Here is a 20116-nt window from a genome sequence, read left to right as displayed (position 1 = left end):
GAAATCAGTCCTTCATATTTTATTTGTTATAGCTCGACCAGATTGCACCATTAATTACAAATAATAGTATTTATTGCAGTAAATAACATTAATTTGAATACAAATGGCAATAAATGCGATGAAATTATTATTATAGAGTTATTGCAATACTAGTTTTATTACCATTGCAACGCTGGGTTGTATTTGAATTTTGTAAAAATTAAACACAACATATACAATAATATATTAAACAGATCGTAATAATATCAAACACTGTTTTTGAATTGAGCTAGTTTTGCTATTTGAATTAAAATTATTTTACATTTTACAAATTATTTTCTTATTAATTTTATAAGCAATCGGTCCTTGATTGCATTTGCTTCTATGATTTTACACATTTTAAAAATATTTATAAAATAATTATTTCTGCTTCTTTGTTATTCATTTTTCATATTCTTAACGAAATAAAATATTTTTATTGAATTTGTATTTAATTTGCAAAATAAAAACGAAATCTGACGTTTCGTTAATTGCAATTAATTAAAATAAGCGAGTTTGAACACATATTTTGGTTAATTGCAATCTTTCTATTTATTGCAATAAATCAATGTCAGCTTGAATAAGCTATTAGTTTCAAATTCAAAAATTTATATTCATTTTACGAATTGATATAACCAGTTATTATATATATTTTAGACAAGATTCTGATTTCTTGGGTACGTCCATTTGACAACGAACTTTAGTGAAGTCAGTTATCCTATATTGGTATATAGTGTTGCGGAATAAATTGCTCAAAATAGCTGATTCTATTTAAATCGGTAGTCAACTTGCGCCATTTTTTATATATGTATAATATTAGATATTTACCTGGATATTTAATAAAAGTACTTACGTACCACGTCTTTAAAGCTTAGAAGATATATAAATTGCTGCTAACGTAATTATTTTTAGTTCAAATAATAATTTTACTTAATAGTTCTACTTAAATCTTTTGTCAAATTGCGCTATTTTTTATATATAATATTAGATATTTACATGGATATTTAATAAATACTTATATATCAAGCCACCACGTCTTTAAAGTTTAGAAGATTGCTGTTTATATTATTATTTTTAGTTCAAATGATTATTTTACCCTTCCGATCGTTTAAATCTTATATATTTTATTTATTTATTACCAACTTTTCGATTTGTGAACTACCCTTATATTTCTCTTAGTATTGGACGCCGCTCTCTTGTTTCGTGCATTTATTTTGAGTGTACGGAGGCATTTCCGTGATGCTGGGTCTGACACGGTTTCAGTCTCTTTCGAACTTTTGTATTAGCTTGTGCGGTTTTTTTTGTGGAAAAATAAAGGCGTTGCTCGTAAAAAATATTTTAGTATTTTTAATATTTTAAATTCAACGGTCAACGCTATATATAGAACCGGTGTTTGTCCACAGAAGACTAGCATGTCCCTTTTGCCAATCAAAATAATTTGCATTAATAAATTTAAAAAATAATATTAATTCGAATGCATTTCGGTTTTAGTGTGTTTTATAAGCAATAAATAAGAAGAAATTAGTACTGCCAAACATTAAAACCAAACGAAAATATTTGAACGTGTTTCTTTAATATTGAGCATGTATTTAAAGTGTTTTACATAACAAATTTTTTTCAAAATAACAATATAAATATATTTATAAATTATAATCAAAAGTAAAAAAATCATATAAAAATAATTTTCTTCAAACAAAATGCCAGCATCAAATACGATTGTCTTGAAAAGTCTTTCAATACTTTTGGGTTTATTTTTTGTCTTCGTCGGCGCCCTAAAACTAACACCACACATCAGCAAGGACTTATACAAGGATTTGGTAAATATAAAATCCTTTAATGTCTTAAACCTGTATAAAGGGTGCTTAAAATGCACTTTGGAAAATCGATAATTATACGGCTCACCAAGTATCACAGATGGGTACATATTTTTATGGTTTACTTCTTCTGCTCCTTTAATACATAAAAGGATATTGATTTTTGGATTTATTGTGAAAAGGTGGTTGAACTACTAGCACAGTATGTGACATGCATATACTATTTTCCGATTGATGGCGAAAGAGAAAAAATATTCCATTAAGCTTCTGATTTAAAAAAAACTCGTTTTTTTATACATAAAAATAATATCTATAATAATAGATATTATAATAGTATTTAAATGATATACTGTACATAGAATATATTTTATATTACATTGGTATAAAAATGACATACATTTCTGAAGTAGTTCGTTTAGTGGTTCAAGGATAATCTAAACTGTTTGTTCGGTTTATGTAGTTTTTGCACGATAGATAGGTTCAAAAATATTTTTTGCATTTGATTTTTTTTATTAACACTTATAGTCAGTGTATTCGACGTTATTTTGCCTTTTATACAGATTAAACCATGGGTCGATTTGTTATATTGATATAAAAAATTGGTGTAAAAAATCGGAGGATTAAGTATATAGTTTTTACTTATAATATATATAAAAATCAATATATGTGCCTGTTAACTCATTTAATGGGCTTCTAAACTATTTACCTGACAGCAAGACAAATATGCTAACCCAATTCACACAGCCGTAATAGGTCTCTTCTATATAGTTAGATTTGTCATAATTTCTCTTCCAAAAATATGATCAATTCCGTTAGAAAACCTTTGGGAAAAACGGTAGAAAAATAATAGCTACTTAACTTATATCGAATTTGTAATAATTTTTGAATGCAACTACAGTAGTGACGGGAGGAAACCTCCCGCATATTCGAAATATATGTAAGGAAGTTTGAAAAGTATTGCCCTTTCATAGTTCCACTTCTCAATATTTCGATAGTTTTTTCGTGAGGAAAGCTAACAGTAGAACGATAGTTTAGTTAATTTGGAAGTTAAAATTTACGTTCCTGAGATGATTTCTAAATAAATAGGTGTTATCTGCTGTATTGTGTATCGTGAGCTAAACCATATAAACTGTATGAGAATTATAAAAATGATATTGTAAAGAACTTTATGTGATGAGAGTTTTATCATATGCAGCTTTAGTTACTTAACAGCAATTTATATTATATTTATATAAATTTTGCGGAGAAATTGTTTATATATCAATAGACACGGGCGTAGCCAAGTGGGGCAAATTATGGCTTTGCACTTGATTGGATGATATCTATTGAATGTGAATAAAATTGTGAATTATTAAAATGAGTTTTTAAACTTATTGATTTTTAAGGAAAAGCATGTACTCTCACTTATAATTAATCTGATCTAGAAAATATAGAAAATACAATCTACGCGGTTGATAATGGAGATTATTTTTTGAAGTTCTGTATTTGAGATGTTCATTAAGCTCATTAGTTCGTAGAGCTCCATTGTGAAATACTTTAATCTTCTCAGTCCTGGACATTTACAAAGAAAGTGTTCTTTTGTTTCTTTTTTTCTCTCTCCAGGTTTTTTATTTTTGGTTGCAAGGAAATTCGATTTTTCGATAGACGTATCCGTTTGTCATTTAGAAATGTAACAAAAAAATTATTAATAAAAGATATATCATAAAAGATATATAAAGATTAATTATTACAATTATTTAAATAAAAGTCCAATGATATTTTATAGAATTTCTTTTACAAGTAACAGCATGAATAAAGGTATATATAGTTTATATATATATATATATATATATGTATTTATTGTATATATATTTATAAATAAATAATTTAAATATAATTTTATTTATTGCACTGTTATTGTATTTAAGAGTTATAATATTCCAATAGTATCTTTTAACAGATGGTATTCTACCCACTAAAAGAAATCATTTAAATATAAAAACTTTGAAAAATATTTTTAAATTCAAGTTCAATGAGAACATTTTATGATTTTTTTATGACTAATAACATTGACGAATATACACTAAAGACAAATAAATATTTGTACTAAAGTTTTGCATTCTTTATTATATTAATAATCCTTAAAAAGTTATAGAAAATAAAATATATATATTAATAAATTAAAATTTATATGTTTAATTTATATATTTATATAAATATAATAAATTTATATGGAATATTAGTTCTACTAACAAAAACTTATATAATGATTTTTAAAAAAAATATTACTAATACATTACAAAAATCAGTAAAGGATTTTGTGGTTTTGAAAGAAGTATAATACACTATTTATATACGTAGTTAGCTATTATTACCTTTTTTTGTTATATGACTAAAGGCAATACCTTTTTATTTAACAATTAAAAGTAAAATTATCAGTTCCCGTTTTTTTTATAGTAAAAAATTTTCCTGATTTTCCAAAAAAGAAAAACGTTTTTTTAATTTATATATATTTTATTTATTTATATAATAAACTTTACCAAACAAAAGTTTGGTAAAAATAAAATGTTTTAATGTAAAACATGCCCCGAATAATCAAATAGAATTCAATTCCATTCCACTAATGAGTGACCTCGTTAAGACAATGACATCGAGAACGTTTTTCTCATCTATTCAAAGTGTTTCGAAAAGATTTTCCACATCGAAAAGTCGGCCTCTCGAAATGTTTTGGTAAACAAATTTTAGCGATGTTGAATTTTTTTGAAGTTCAATAACAAAAAAATTTTCCGACTCAGTGATGAATACTATTTATTTTTATACATGCATAAAAATTAAAAAAAAATTGTGCGTTTTAAATAAAGCAAAATACTAGGTGTGAATAGGTCAATTTAACATTAACCATGTTTAATAAAATGTATACATATTTAATAAAATAATATATAGTAAGTAGTTTATGTGATTTTTAAAAAATATACCATAAAGTATATTTCCTTTTCGAATTTCTACGAATTTTGAAACACATTTCTTTTTGGAGTGCTCGAAAACCACGAAATGTACGAAAACTTTTTGGTTAGGATTAGAAAGGTTTATTGCGTAGGATAAATAAAAATATTTATTTAATTTATTTCAGTAAGCCGTAAAGTATATTTCATATTTGAGTTTCTACGAATTTAAAAATATATATATCTTAGCCTATTGCTTGGCTAGAAAAATACATTATCCGCTATATGAGATGTCACTTAAAACTTAAAAAATAAAAATGATGTCACATTCTGATCACTAATAAAGCTAAATGTTTTGATTTAGACTATCTTGAATTAGAAATGTGCGTCGTGTTGAGTTGTAGCAACTTTCCAAACATAGAGAATAGTTTGGACAACTTAAGCAATAAGCCTGAAGAAGTATCAAAGTAGTTCAATAAAGTCAAGGTCTAAAATACAGTCCATTTTTGTCCACATTATTGGTAAAAGCTTAAGGCTTAATTTATATAGCAAATTAAATGGATGAAATAAATGAGAGAGAAGTTATTAAGATTATTTAGTAACAGTATTTACTAAAGAAATAGTCAAGGAATGAACATAACCTCAAGTTCAAGTAAAATAATCAATTTTGTCGAAAGCTGAACTGAATTATAATTTTAGTGCTAATTTAAGTGTTAGTTTTTGTAGAGATATATTTTGTTTTGGGAATGATTTTGCTATATTTCTATATCTTAATATATAAAAATATTATATTAGTTTTATATATTATAAAATATTATATATTATATTATATGTAATATGAAATAATATATATAGGATATATTTCTATATCTTAATATATTAAGATATATTAGTTTTATATATTATGTTATATGTAATATTAGTTTTTGTAAAGATACATTTTGCTATATTTTGGGTGTGGTATAGGTTTTGCTATATTTCTATATCTTAACGTATAAAATGAAATTTAATATTATACATTAACTTTTCAACAAACTCTACTACAACAATTTATACTGCGAATGCAAGCATACATATATGCATTCGAAGTTCGAATAATAAGAAAAGCAACAGCAGCCACACTACCAGTAATAAATAATGGTTAGTAGTGCAACCGGAAATAAATTTATAATTGTAGATTTTTACTAAAGAAAACCTTCTATAAACAATAATAATATAAAGCAAGTTGAATTTCATTAGTTATTTTTACGAACAAAAATTTTTAACGTAGTTTGTTGATATTAATATTGAAAATAATGTAAAGCGAAAATAATTAAATTTTTTTTTTTTATTGATATTGAATCGATTATTAAATATTTATTGCTAACATATTATTGACGTAATGTTATTACGTTGATAGGAAATTATACTTGATTTAATATGAACAGATTTTTCTCAAATATTATACTATGACTAAACAAATTTCATTAAAAACAAAAGTTTTATATTAAAATATTAATGAATACTTTACAGCAGAAACACATATTTTTCAAATTTTATAGATTTTTGCCAAATATAATTAATATCAATCAAAAATATTCAAAATATTTGAAAGCGTTGCAAAATTTATTCTCAATGGGTTTTGCAAAATGATTTTACTCTTAAAATTAAAAATGTCTAAACGTATAAATATATTTATATATATTCATTGAGTATATGTATGTACGAGTAGATGTGTATTTTTATATGTTTCAATAGTATTTTTTAATATTTAAATAGACGATTAAGATAAAAGTATAATCTCTTAACTTTTCTATGTTTTTTCAAAAAAAAACATAGATTCAAACCTTAATACCAAAGTTAAAACGAATTTCGAAACCACATGCAATTTTTCCTAATCAGAGATATATGTATGTATATTATAGATCATCTAATTATTTTTTCAGCACTCATATCAATGGCCCTCAAATATAAAATTTATGATACCAAGTCCATCTGCTTTCAAGAGTATTTATCGATACGTACTTGTGGGAGCAAAAGAACATGTTTCCCTTTTAATTTTAATTTTAATTTATTTTACTTTCATTTTGTACACATAAAAGTTTGTTTATAAATACTTCTACATATGTTATTTAATATATTTTAGAATGTTTATGAAATAATGTTTAAGTGTGTTAGAGAAACACTAGAAAATTTAGCTATTGGCCCAGCAGAAGGTAATGCAAATGTTTATTTTTAAAAATGTAATCAACATAAACATATTTCATTAAATAGCGGTTGACAATTTCTTAATTTAATTTTGCATTAAAAATAATTATTACAAATTGTAATTAGAGTTTAAAATTTGATATATAGAGAAAAGATTTAAAATCATGTATGAATCTAAGATCTGATTATTTTTTTTTTAAACATTAATTACAAGAAATGCTTCTGAGTAAAGATAATTTATTTATAAACATCATAAATTAGTTTGTATATTTTTGCATAGAATTATTCAATTATTATTATTAATATTATTATTGTTTATTACAAAATTTACTTATAATAATTTATAAATAAATTATATTTCGCAGCACTGAATGCTGAGGCCTTCAACAGTTAGACATAGGTCTATAGCCAGAAATTTGCTAAGTGTAGAGTTGACAGTTTAATACTCTATATGTTTTAATATGGATCTTACACAGCAATAAATTAACATGAGTTAATAATTTTCATTAAATTTTTAAATTTGGATGTACAAAAATTGGATATCTATAATTCAAAAATATCCATTACTTTGAAGGTGTTGTTTGAAAACTCGGATTTTAAGTAAAAAAATAAAAGAAACTAAAAAGCTTTATTATTTTTGGACCCGTGAAAGAAAACGGGATGTATCGCATAAGATACAACCACGAGGCAGAACGGCTAGCTAAAGGTTAGACAATCAACAAATTTATGACAAATCAGCCATTAAGATGGGTTGGTTACGTGATAAGAACGCCGGATATGAGAGTGTCGCTTAAAATTTATGAGAACGAAGTAGAAACCAGCAGAAGAAGAGGGCGACCAAGAAAGCAATGGAAAGCCAGTGTGCAGCAGGACTTAAAAGAAATGAACATAAGAAATTAGAAAACAAAAACAAAAAACAGAGAAGAATGGAAGACTGTTGTTAAACAGGCTTGATGATGATGAAAATGTTTTTGGAATAATAGTACTACGATGACAATCGGTAAACAAAAGTAAGCGCTGGATCAATCGAAGGAAAATAAAATGTTATTTTTTATATATGAGTATATTTAACCATTTGGTTATAGATATGTAACAAGTTTACGATAGGAACAAATTCATCAATATTAGGAATTCTCCTGATGAAGGCAAAAGCGAATTTAAATCCTAAAAAATGAAACCGACTTTAAAATCAATTCATAGTACATCAGATTCATTTCTGAAACATATGCCTTATCATACATTTAAACGATTTTGATCATTATTAAGTATATATGTATGTATGGAACTCAATTATTAGTTGTCTGAGATATCATTGTCAATCTCACTGACAATTATTAGTTGTCAGTGAGATTATTGTGGTCATTGTTATTGTTTATTAACAATTTCTTTAAAATTAAACTTAACTAAGTCGATTATTTAAAAACTGAAATTATAAATAAGCTGTTAAAATTTAGGTTTATATTTTAAAAAAATATTTTAATATAAATACTTTTGACTACTTTGAATACCATGTTTAGTGCATTTTATAAAGATTATATTTAAAGCAAAAAAAAATGTAAACAATGTAAAAATAATTTTAATAATAATATATATTTAAAATAAACTCTTTTTATTCTAGCGAACTGAATATGTAAAATATGCGAAAGTTTTTCCATTGGCTGCTTTGTTTGGATTGAAAATTCCTTCAAAATGGTATCGTAGGACAGTTGGTATACTCGAAATTGTTTGTGGCCTCGCCATGGCACTCATTCCATATCGTAAGTAAAACAGACAGAGAACTTATTTAATTGTTATAGATGAAAATTAATTAATTAATTAAATGATATAAATTTTCTAATCCAACAGATAGAGTTAAAAATGCTGCCAATGTAATATTACTAATCTTAATGGTCTTGGGGGTTTATCAGCACTGGATGGTGAGCGATCCCTTTGAAAGATCCGGCCCAGCGCTTGTCTTCACATTTATGTTAGGTGGTCGTTTAGTAGTATGGTATCAGGTAAAGAAAATATATTTATATGAAAAATAAATTTTTTAAGTAATAACACTATTTTTTCTTAACTTTCAGACAAATCGAAGAGATGAAGAACAGGCTGCTGCTAATCAAGCCCAAGCAAATGGTGTTAAACAGGATTAAATTAATGAATGAAAATGAAACGCACAACTTGTTTCAATGAAACTTGCATTACATAAAAAAATGCTTCTTGCACCTTATATAAATGACTGTAGCACCTTAAGAATGGCAATTTTAAATTAAATTTTAAATTCATCCTTCCCTGGTCATGCATCAATTTCCATTCACACTTAAATGCTTAATGTCATAAGATTTCGTTATTTCACGGTCAAAAAAATATTCTACAAATTATTTTGTGTGCCAAAATTTTTTGGTTATTATATTTTTATGTATATATTTATTTTTTAAAATACTTTTAAACCTAAACTGGTGTGTTCACTTATTTAAAAGACGCTCTACTAGGAATGAAACTAAACATGCACTTGTCATTATTCGTACATTTCACCATTATCATTACAATTTAAAATGATTCTAAGGATAAAATAATTTTGTGAAAGTAAAAATTTTAATAAAAATGATAAAAACTACAAGTGTTTTTATAAATTTTAAATGCTTTACATAGAACAGGTCTTCATAACATCGCGATCTATTAAGTTAATTTTTAGATTTAATTGCAGCTACATAAAAATAAGATACATTGACTTTTAATTTATAATAGTTAAAACTGTTTATTGCTAAGCAAATTTAAATACTAAAGCATTTTAAGGTGCAACCTTGGTTAACATACAGAAAGCAATTTTTTAATTATGTGAGATTTAATAAATACTATGAAGACCAATACAAGAGAAGGTCATTATTTAACTATCTTGTCCCGTAGTTAGTAATGTTAAAGCTTTCTGCATATTCTCAATTGCGGTTTTGACATCATCATAGTTAAGAGCACTGCCGGCGTATTTGCAATATTTTTGAGCTTTGATCATTTGTTCCGGAGTCAATTGCAAACCTTCAACTGGTGTTGGTGCTGTATAAGCTGGATGAGGCTGTGCTGGTGGTACATATGCTTCAAAACCACCTGGTTTTTCTTCATCAACTGGTGGACTAGGCAATTTATTTGGGTTATTTAGTACTTCATCTACTGTAGGTGGCGTAGTATTTGGTGGAGATGGATCTATCGGTGGTGGTGCTGGTTCTTCATCAGCCGGTGGTGCTTCTTCTTCATCAGCTGGTGTTGTTGCAGTTGGTGATTCATTTTCTGCTGCATTTGCACCTGATGCCTCGTCAGCAAACTCATTTTCTTCGTCTTGCATTGGACCAGACACTGGCGTTTCACCATTTTTCAAACAATTATGTATATATGCTGCCTTCCATTTAGCATATTTACGATTGTGTATTGCTTCTTCCGTAAGTTCGCCGAACGTTTGCAGTACATCGTACAAAACTCCACTGGAGTAAAATGCTTTAACTACATTTCTAAAATTAAAATCGTAGTTTTAGTTTTCATAGCACAAATAGTTTGTATTTAAACTTACTTGCCGAAATTACCTTCTCGATCTTGTTTGTCTGCGTAAAGGAATAGTTTCAGTGCATAGTTTTCCATATGTGCTTGAGCTGCTACCTCATTTGTTATTGCTTCGTTATCTGCATGTTCTTTTTTTACCGTTTCCAACCAATCCATAACAGCTAAAATGAAAACAAATATGATTCATTTACTTTTTGTTTTACTCCCCGACAATACTTACCTAATAACAATTGTGTCTCCTCCGGTTTCTGTGTCGACAAGTTAAGGCCCGTTTGTAAGGCATAAAGGCGACACCAATATGCAACGATAATGTCTCTGGCATCATGCTCTTGTGCTATTTTCAAAAAATGTTGTATTTGCTTAAGACTTGGTGGACAGTCCGGAAATTCCATGTCTTTTATATTTTCAACAAAAACTTCTCTACGCAGCAACAAAAGTATGAAATCAGCTTTTTATGACAAACACCCAAATTAAATTAAAGTGTTGCCATGTAGCAAACGTAGAAATATTTCTACTACTTTTTCTAAGCACAAATGCGTAATGTCAAATATTTCATAGCTGATTCATATCGTATAAGTAATTGTAATTTATTACTAAAATTATATATAAAACATAATTTTATTCTATTTTTGAACTTTAAGTTTTTGTAATTGCGATTAAATATAAAAATGTGTTTTGATTGATTTTGCTTTAATTCGTACCATTACGAATTAGTTTTATAACTGTTTTTGTGTACAAATTACAGGTACAATTGCGATTGTCGAATTTTTGTATAAAATTGGATTGCAATCTTGATTTAATTTTGTGACGAAGCCAACTTTCAAAATAAACTTTTCAAATAATTAATAATTGTTAATTTTTTTCGTGTAATTTGAAGAATACGCGTTAGAGATCTAATTTATATACATCAATAGAAAGAACTTTGATAATTCTATAAATATTAAGCATTTCTGTTCAGTTTATTAGATTATTTTTTTAAATAATTTATTTATTTATATATAACAACCTAGGTTTTCATAATAACGTTTCCAGTTTCAAACTCATCAGTATATTAAAAATAGCAACATATGTTAAAATAAAAATCCTAATCGATAATAGATCTGTTCCATGAGCTACTCGTAGTAAAACTTAAGTAAAACATAAGTATAGTATAAACTGAGAGCGTAACACAAATAAAGTGCCAAATTACGCTCTTTACACAGCTTTGTATAAAGTCTGAAGAGAACACCAGTACCGCGCAAATAAATAATACAAAAATTTAAATTCAAACCAAATCAGCTGGTTCACACATCAACACAAAGTTTACTTGAAATAAAATGTATGAGTAAAGTCTGTGTATTATTTTTATATATCGATAGAGATGTTATGCTCTCTTAGATGCTCTTATTTACTCGAAAATGTGCTGGTGGAATGCACAGAGTTACTCAAAGTTACAACGAGTAGCTCGTGGAACAGACCTAATGTAAATGTTTGACGTTTGGTAACCAACTTTAGCAAAGTTCGTAATGTAAACATGGCAAGCTGCTGAATAAAGTAGTATAACATAATTAGTTAAACTGCAACCCTGCCAGTTTAGCACTTGTTTGCAATGCCAGAATTGTTTTCAATTTCTAAGTAGTTGCACAAGCGCGAAGTGTCATTCACTTAAAGTTAAGAAAATCTTACGCAAAACTATAAGGAAAGGATGCAAAATAAGTCTGATAACACCCGAAATGAAATAGAAAATATTTCACCCATTTTAAACATGAAAAGACGTACTTTATCTGGTAATGCTGGTGCTGGTATATTTCTGCTAGCATTTGCTTTGATAATAATAGCATTCGCCACACCCAATTGGCTTGTTAGTGACTATCGCATAACTGGCGCTAAATTGGATCGTCTTGGATTATGGGTGCATTGTTTTCGTTCACTGCAAGATGTCAACAATGACAGTCAAGACAGGTTTTTTGTTGGCTGCCGTTGGGTCTATGATCCTTTCACAACAGGCTACGATCAAATACGTGGTTTTCTGATGCCTGCATTTATGATTGTAACACAAATATTTTATACGATAGCATTTATTGGTATGCTAATATCTGGAATTGGTGTTTTAATATTTATATTGTGTGCTGAACCGAAACAGAGATATTTTATAATACTTATAAATTCACTAGGATATATACAGCTTGGTACTGGTATCAGTGCTGCTATAGCGGTTATAGTGTTTGCATGTTTTGGAAATCGTAATGGTTGGATGCCTGAACATGCCAACAATTGGTTTGGTTGGTCATTTGTGTTTGCATGTGTTGGTTCAGTGTTATCCTTAGTTGCTGGTGCACTCTTTCTGATTGAGGCCAATGTGCATCAACGATATCGAAAACAATTCAACTTTTCGCAGTCACGTTTTGAATGACTACATGGAGATGGTTAGTATAGGAATAGTTCCCATCAAGGATTTATGTCTTATAAGTAAGTAAAAGTATGGTAAAAATATAAGCAAATAAAATTCGAATTCATATGTAGGAAAATTTTATTGAAGTTTCTGCAGTTGGAAAATCAATTAAGATTAAATAATGAAAATGATTAAAGCAGTGTAAGACTTCAGCAAAATCTTTCCAATATTTTATATAAACCGTCCACAAATTTTGTATGCATTTCAAAAATTTTTGTAAATAAATTTTAGAAATATGAAAATATATAATATATGTAAGTTTATGCAATTCCACTGAAAACAATTATAAAAAAATTTTAAAGTCTAATTTATTTTTTAGGATTTTATTTCCTGAGATATTAGCAATTCTCTTGATCAAAGTAAAAGCGAATTTGCCGAAATACGTATAGGAATATACAAAAAAATACGATCCAAATAAAAGTTAAAATCTTAAAAATAAAACCGACTTTAGAATACTTCGACGTAATAACTCAAAGAAGCTTAAAATAAAATTACATATAAAAAACTGCTAATAACTTTTTTAAGGGGGGTTAAAATCTTAAAAGTAATAACAACCATAGACTCAGTTGGTACTTACATAAATAAATTGGAGTTGGGGGCTCTTATATTACAGACTGACTGAATCAACAGCACAATGAATCATAACGCTACAGTTAGAACAATATTCTCAAGCTCAAATATTTTTTTTTATTTGTATTAGTCACTTCAATAATTTACATATCAATTACTTAATTGCTTAAATATACTATAGTACTGATTGTATAGTGCATCATAGACTGTAAATATTTCTATATAGAAGAATATGTATGCATAACAGTTCATTTTAATGGGTCCAAATTATTTATTTTTTTGTGCCAATGAATAACGATCATTAAGATGAAATTTTTTGGATCAATTGAAAAAAAAAAAAATAATATATTTTAATAAATAACTCATTAGATACAAAATCGAATCTCAATTTATGTTATCGTATTCATATTCATTTTAAACCTTTTGATCATCAGACATAATTAAATAGTTGCGTGGAAGATATTGATATTATTTTATATTAAATTTATATTGAGTTTATATCTTAATAGTTGAAAACGGAAACCTATCGTTAAGAAAATTTCTGAAATTTTATATATGTATATAATTTCTTGTATTGAAAATGTTTTTAAAATTCGATTTACAAAAAGTTGCTATAAACTAAAAATTTATATTTTAAATAATTAGAAAAGTAAGGAAACTATTGTTCAAATCTATATATGTATATACATATATATTGCTTTTACTTATAACTCCATTGTGCCTTAAAAAGTATTTTCCTGTGCTAGTATTTAAAGAATCTGATGTAGTCTAAAAGTATATTCCTTGCATTATATTAATATTCTTATTATTATAACAAATTGCATAAACTTTCACTAATTTAGTAATGAAAGATAAAAACATGTGTCACACCATTACTATGAGTTGTAATAATGAAATAATGCTAATGTAATACTAATATACACTGAAGAAGTTTATAACAACAGGTCAATAATATAGTGTCACCTTTAGCACTTTAGTGGTCCACAGACTACAATCTTTAAGTTCTAAAGATGTGCAGAATAGCAAAAATTGCTAATGTATAACATATTTATTAATAAGCAAATAAAAAACATTAAAGCGGAAACAGTTTTATAAATAATTTCACTGAAAATGTTCTACAAAGTAGTCCGAAATATTTGTATTAAAATAATTTTAAAATATAAATAAAAGTTTTAAACAAATGTTAAATCTTAAACAAGCCGTCCATTGTTGCATTTAATTTTAATTAATAAATTAATCAATATAGTAATTTTTAACCGTATTATTTTTAAAATAATTTCTTTACAAAATATATTATATAAAAAGTATTGAAAAAAATATTTAAAAACTGTCGACTGTTGCATTTCAGTTCAATAAATTAAAAATCGATGCGGTAATTTTAATTAATTAAAACTCAATAGATACTATAGATGGACACTATTTTCTATAATCTAAATGTTATTATATTTAATGTAATTATTTTAAAAGCAATTTATATAAAAAGAAAATCTTGAAACTATGTTAAAAAAAACTGTCCATTCTTGCATTTAATTAAATTAATTAATTAATTAAGAATTGTTATAATTAACAATTAACAATTCAAGTTCATTTATTTTGTAAAACAAAATTTTTATTAAATTGATTTTATTATATAACGAAATGTTAAAGACTTAAAAATTTTATATATACAATGAACAAATTATTAAAATAAAGTTTACATTATTTTATAAATTAAATTTAGATTTTATTTTTGTTTTATTTTGAACTAAGTTTAAATATCAAAAAAATAATTTATTAAAAATATTTAAATAATAAAATATTTATATAGATTGTATACAATTTTATCATTAGATAGTTTATTACAAATGAACAATTATTCAGAATCCAACATTTTAAAAATATACTTCATACCTTAAGCAGGATTTCAAGGTTTCTGTTTTCATAATTTACCTTGCAAAAATAAGTTAGGGAAAATTTACTCAACAATTTTTTAAGTAAATTGAATTATTTAGTAATAACAATCGAAATATGACGTATGCATGTACGTGTAAACATATTTATTTAACAAAATCTATTAAGAACGGTTTATATAAGGTTCGGAAAATTCGGAAAGAAAAGTACTATTAAATTTTTTCTGATTATAACTAGTGTAAAAGAAACTCTGTTGTTCTCTGTTGTATTGAAGAATACGGTGTACTGCCTTTCTAACTTATTATCATATAATAGTCAATTAATACTGTTAGCGTTTAGTTTAAAATTTGTTGTCAGTTGATATTATATTTATTCATTGATGATAATGATATTCTATCCCTTTAGTGTACGTTTATACAGGAAACGATAAGCTAAAATCTGTTGATTTCTTAATTATCGTAGATTAGTCTGATTATAATATATGTTGGTTCTTATTAATGAGCCGTTGGCTCAGTTCCTGCGGTTATTGTAACCCGGGAAGATATATGCAGTAGATAACATTAAATGAATTATAAATACCTGTAATGCATGGGCTGGGTTAAATTTTTGTTTGCTCGTCTATTTAAATTAAGAGAAATTTTAAAATATTGTCATCCAGGTAGCCCCGCTACCTGGTTACGCCAATAACAGTATAAGATATGGATGGACATGAATGTAGCCATTAGGAGGATGTCAGACGGTGGTTGCTCCTTAAAAATGTGACTGCATTAATTAATTGTAATGAAAATTAAGCAATTTGTAAATGTTATGGATCGATGGCATAGGTCTAGGCGAAGGCATAGGCCTAGTCTAAGGCAAAGGTCTTTGGGTTTGCAGTTGTGTGTAGCATTCAAACCAGACTACTAATTTGATGAGTTTTTCTTGACAATAAGAAAAAAAATGTTAATTCTTTCAATACAATAACTTTTTTGTTTGTTTGTCTTCTTATAAAAAAGAAGATTTCTTCAAGTTCGACCCTCCCTTGCTCATTTATTGACTACTCCTAAGGAAATAGAGTATATGTTTATAAATTATTGTTTTATATGATTAGTATAATAAAAATGAATTTTTTTACAGTTTTATGTTCATTGAAAGTGAGCATGGTTTGTGCCTTTGCTTATGAGATGAGTTTCTGTAATGATTATAAAACTGTTGTACAAAAAACTTTTTTAATTAACCTTTCTGAAAGATAATGAAAATTAATAACATTAAGAGTTTACCAAACAATAAATTTATGGCTTATGACATGTGATTTAAAAGATTTAACTGTGGTTAAGAAATCCTACTTTCTGAAACAGTTGCAACAAATGATGATTTACTTTCCTGACACCTTTCCGTAACTAATAAAGCATTGAACTTCTAGGGAACAATAAACGAAAAACAGTTGATAAATTTTTCGTTTTCCATAAAAGAAATAATTTTTTGTGTCTATATTTTACCAAAAAAATAGCAAGTTGAAGTTGTAATTGTTTATATTCTAATTAATTGTCAGTTTTGACAATAATAATTGAGATTTTTGATAGAAGACAAACGTAGGAATATTTAATCTTCGTTGAGACCATCTTCTCTTAATTCAATTGTTATTACTTATAATACATTATTCAAATTATATATAAATTTTGTATTGTAGATCTAAAATCTCTTCGTTCTGTTTATATTGTAGCTATCGTCTATAAGATTTACAATTAGTTAATTAAGATGCGTTTCTACATATTCATGTTTTGCATAATTTACCAATTTCCTCTTGTACGAAAGATTAAGTAAGAATCATATTAATGATTCTTACCAATATCTAAGTATAGTATATTCGTACTTTTAGAATATTTTTAACATATATGAAAAAAACTTGCTGAACCCATAATTGAATTGTATATACTTTAACCCAAAAAGCCTTCTGCAACAAAGCTCACTTAAGCACAAATAATGGTCACTTGTAACACCACGGATGAGTCACTGTCCATATGTCAGACCTAAAGGGCCACTATAAAGATAGTAGTTAGAAGACTTCATCGCACAAACTGTGTTTTTTAAGAAGGTACATCAAAGGGACCCTCCATCATTCAAGTTAAGGGGTACTCGTGGCATGAATTTATACTTCAGAATTTTGTTCCTCAAGTATGTCCAAAGGCCAGATATATTTTTAGATATATTTTCAAAAATTTAGTATTGATAAGATGAACGGGTGAACAGTTTTAACTTCTAAATGTGTTTTGAACAGATTTTTACTTGTGATATTTATTTTTCACTAACTATTATTAAATAAAGTTCAAAAAATCTATTTGGAGTCTTGTTTAAAAGATATGGGTATAGATTACACTCGACACTATAACATATAATACAAAAACTTAGGGACTTGCAAAAAGGCTAACAAAAAAAAGGACTTTTTAGTATAACAATATTTTTCTTCTATTCAAGTTCTTTCTATGTTTTCACTATTTAGTGCAATTAGCTGAACTTTAGTCTTTTGTTTATTTTAAATTATAAATATATTTAAATAGGTTTGGGTACTGAGTGTATGCGTGAGTGAAGTAAGAGGTTTGAAAGAACATTTAATGAGTAATGTGAGATTTGTCATAACGAATGCTTTAATACTTAATATATTTTGAAGTAAATTCGAACTATAGATTATTGATAGTATAAATAAAATCACTAAGGCATTGTTATCCCACAATTGGATAAGTATTATTATTGTATACTTATGCATATTTATATAAAATATTTTATTTAAGCAAATGTACCAATGATATCACGTAATTAGTAAGGATACAAAAATGTTTGTGGGTTAAGTTTTTGTATCTGAAATCGTAATTTAGTACCATTTTAGGACACACGCTTCAATAAATCTTTGAACAGTTACAAAAGTTAGAAAGCAAATATAGTACTTTGGATTAAATCAATAAATAATTCCATTTATAAGTTATTTAGCTTCATTTGGTTTTGTGCAATAAAGTGCTTTGTCGAAATAATTAATGAATCAGATTATGTCACTATTAGCAGAGAAGGCAAAAGACTTAATTCTTCTAAATATCTTGAAACTAAATATAGCAGAACAAAGCACAATCGAACTAATAATTGTCACTTTAAATTAATTAAATTAGATCATTTTTGTATTTCTTACTTAAACGTTTGGAATAACCCACAAAAGAAGATTAATTTACACAGCCCAAAACAGATGAAACCGAAATTAGCAAGTTAACCTTACGAAATGCTCGCTGTCGAACTGCAGAGAATGGAAGATGAATTGGGCGTTTAACCATTTGTCACATGAACCTACACAATTGCTTGGGAATGCGAGTATAAATGGAGATTCGATTTGGTGTTGACATCCAGAAGAATAGATTTGGTAAAAGCGTGCAATGAATCACAGCAAATGAATTTTGCTTAATAAATAAAATAATTCCCAAAAATAAATAGTTCACAGACGTTAAAGTAAGTTTTGGTTTCTTTAAGTTTTATTACGAAAATTTAGATACATTAAAGCGAGTAAGTGAGGAAGTCAGGCAGAGACTGTAATTGATTATTTAAATAGTATAAGAGAGATGGATTGTGTTGTCACATATAAATAATTAAGTATATTTCGATTTAATTTTGAAAGTAAACTAAGTTTCTTAAATTAAAGATTAATAAAGAGGGTTTTCGAATAGTAGTGAACTACAACAACAACACTTCTTTTATATTATTTTAATTAATTGAATTTTTGGCTGACCATACAGCTGTTTTGAGTATTGCCAAATATCCATCATCAGTGGTCTTCGAAATAATTTTTGTATTTAAATATTTGTAAGTAATTATTTGAGACTGTAAGTACCAGGGATTGAACTCGTGCCCTGCCAAATTTAAAGCTCAGAGTTAGCGTTCTTTGGCCAACTGATCTAAAGCTGTACTTGATTTGTATGTTAAAGATTAATATTAGAAGATTATACTGAATATTGGATAAATTATAATTCTTGGTTCTGAACTAATCAACAAACAATAATCTGATCAGCACTCAATAGACGGAATATTTTTTGGTTAACTAATGTCTGCTTAGCACAAAAAAGCTTTTAAGATTACAGTACCTCGCTCCACTAAAAGTTTAATATTAATCTAACCTAATTTTATATAATCTGTGGTTATGAATGAAAACTTTTATAATCAGAATTGTCCATGTTGGATAATTTCTGGTGTGGATATTTATGACAAAAGTATCGAACAAGGGCGTATTGAAGACTTGTCGAATTATAATCAGACCACTTACTGAAGCTACTGCAACTGAATATGGGTATAAATAGAAGTTACTGACCCCGTCTGTGAATCGGAAGTTCTGTAAAAGAAACACTAATAGGCATAATTCCACGTGTAGACTCATACTTTTCGATAATCATACAAATATTCAATAATCGTTGAATAAAAATCACAGATATTACTGAACTTAAACTACTTAAACTTTTGTGCAACACTGTATATAACACTTTATATAAATAGGAGGCGAAAATTCTGCAATATTCAATTTACACCCTCTCTTCTAGGTCAAGGTTAAGCATGGTTGTTGTATCGATATGACCCACTTTGAAGGTGAATAAAAACATTTTGCTTGATATATGCTTTTTGCGTTTTATTTAATAATAAATTAATTTAAAATTTTATACTTTTAAAGTATAGAAATGCTTAAAAGCTTTTTTATTGCAATTTGATCTCAGCAAATAATGTTTTCTTTAAGAGTAGCTTGACTGTCA

General features: G+C 26.8%; 3 protein-coding genes across 3 annotated transcripts; 2 read left to right on the top strand and 1 right to left on the bottom strand.

Moving 5' to 3' along the window:
- Window positions 1-1279: 1279 nt before the first annotated feature.
- LOC119668262 (transmembrane protein 35A) lies at window positions 1280-9536 on the top strand. The gene is made up of 4 exons (XM_038077715.1): window positions 1280-1835; window positions 8559-8697; window positions 8786-8937; window positions 9007-9536. Exons 1-4 carry the CDS (start codon window positions 1716-1718, stop codon window positions 9073-9075), a joined length of 480 nt encoding a protein of 159 aa, XP_037933643.1. The 5' UTR covers window positions 1280-1715; the 3' UTR covers window positions 9076-9536.
- A 118-nt stretch (window positions 9537-9654) lies between these two features.
- Window positions 9655-11006, bottom strand: LOC119668261 (vacuolar protein sorting-associated protein VTA1 homolog). The gene is made up of 3 exons (XM_038077714.1): window positions 10692-11006; window positions 10482-10632; window positions 9655-10422 (listed from the first exon to the last, which is right to left on the bottom strand). Exons 1-3 carry the CDS (start codon window positions 10861-10863, stop codon window positions 9810-9812), a joined length of 936 nt encoding a protein of 311 aa, XP_037933642.1. The 5' UTR covers window positions 10864-11006; the 3' UTR covers window positions 9655-9809.
- A 1077-nt stretch (window positions 11007-12083) lies between these two features.
- On the top strand, window positions 12084-13081 carry LOC119668785. Its single transcript, XM_038078420.1, has one exon. The coding sequence runs from the start codon at window positions 12156-12158 to the stop codon at window positions 12861-12863; it is 708 nt and encodes a 235-aa protein (XP_037934348.1). The 5' UTR covers window positions 12084-12155; the 3' UTR covers window positions 12864-13081.
- The last annotated feature ends 7035 nt before the right edge of the window (window positions 13082-20116 follow it).

Source organism: Teleopsis dalmanni, chromosome 1 (assembly GCF_002237135.1).
Source record: "Teleopsis dalmanni isolate 2A chromosome 1, ASM223713v2, whole genome shotgun sequence".
NCBI lineage: Eukaryota > Metazoa > Arthropoda > Insecta > Diptera > Diopsidae > Teleopsis > Teleopsis dalmanni.
This window is presented reverse-complemented; position numbering and strand designations above follow the sequence as displayed.

Coding starts and splice junctions, on each gene's coding strand:
- LOC119668261 (XM_038077714.1), bottom strand. CDS start 10,863: ATGGAATTTCCGGACTGTCCACCAAGTCTTAAGCAAATACAACATTTT. Junction 10,633..10,691: donor GGAGACACAATTGTTATTAG/GTAAGTATTGTC, acceptor TTTTCATTTTAG/CTGTTATGGATTGGTTGGAA. Junction 10,423..10,481: donor CGAGAAGGTAATTTCGGCAA/GTAAGTTTAAAT, acceptor TTTTAATTTTAG/AAATGTAGTTAAAGCATTTT.
- LOC119668785 (XM_038078420.1), top strand. CDS start 12,156: ATGCAAAATAAGTCTGATAACACCCGAAATGAAATAGAAAATATTTCA.
- LOC119668262 (XM_038077715.1), top strand. CDS start 1,716: ATGCCAGCATCAAATACGATTGTCTTGAAAAGTCTTTCAATACTTTTG. Junction 1,836..8,558: donor AGGACTTATACAAGGATTTG/GTAAATATAAAA, acceptor TTTTTATTCTAG/CGAACTGAATATGTAAAATA. Junction 8,938..9,006: donor GTTTAGTAGTATGGTATCAG/GTAAAGAAAATA, acceptor CTTAACTTTCAG/ACAAATCGAAGAGATGAAGA.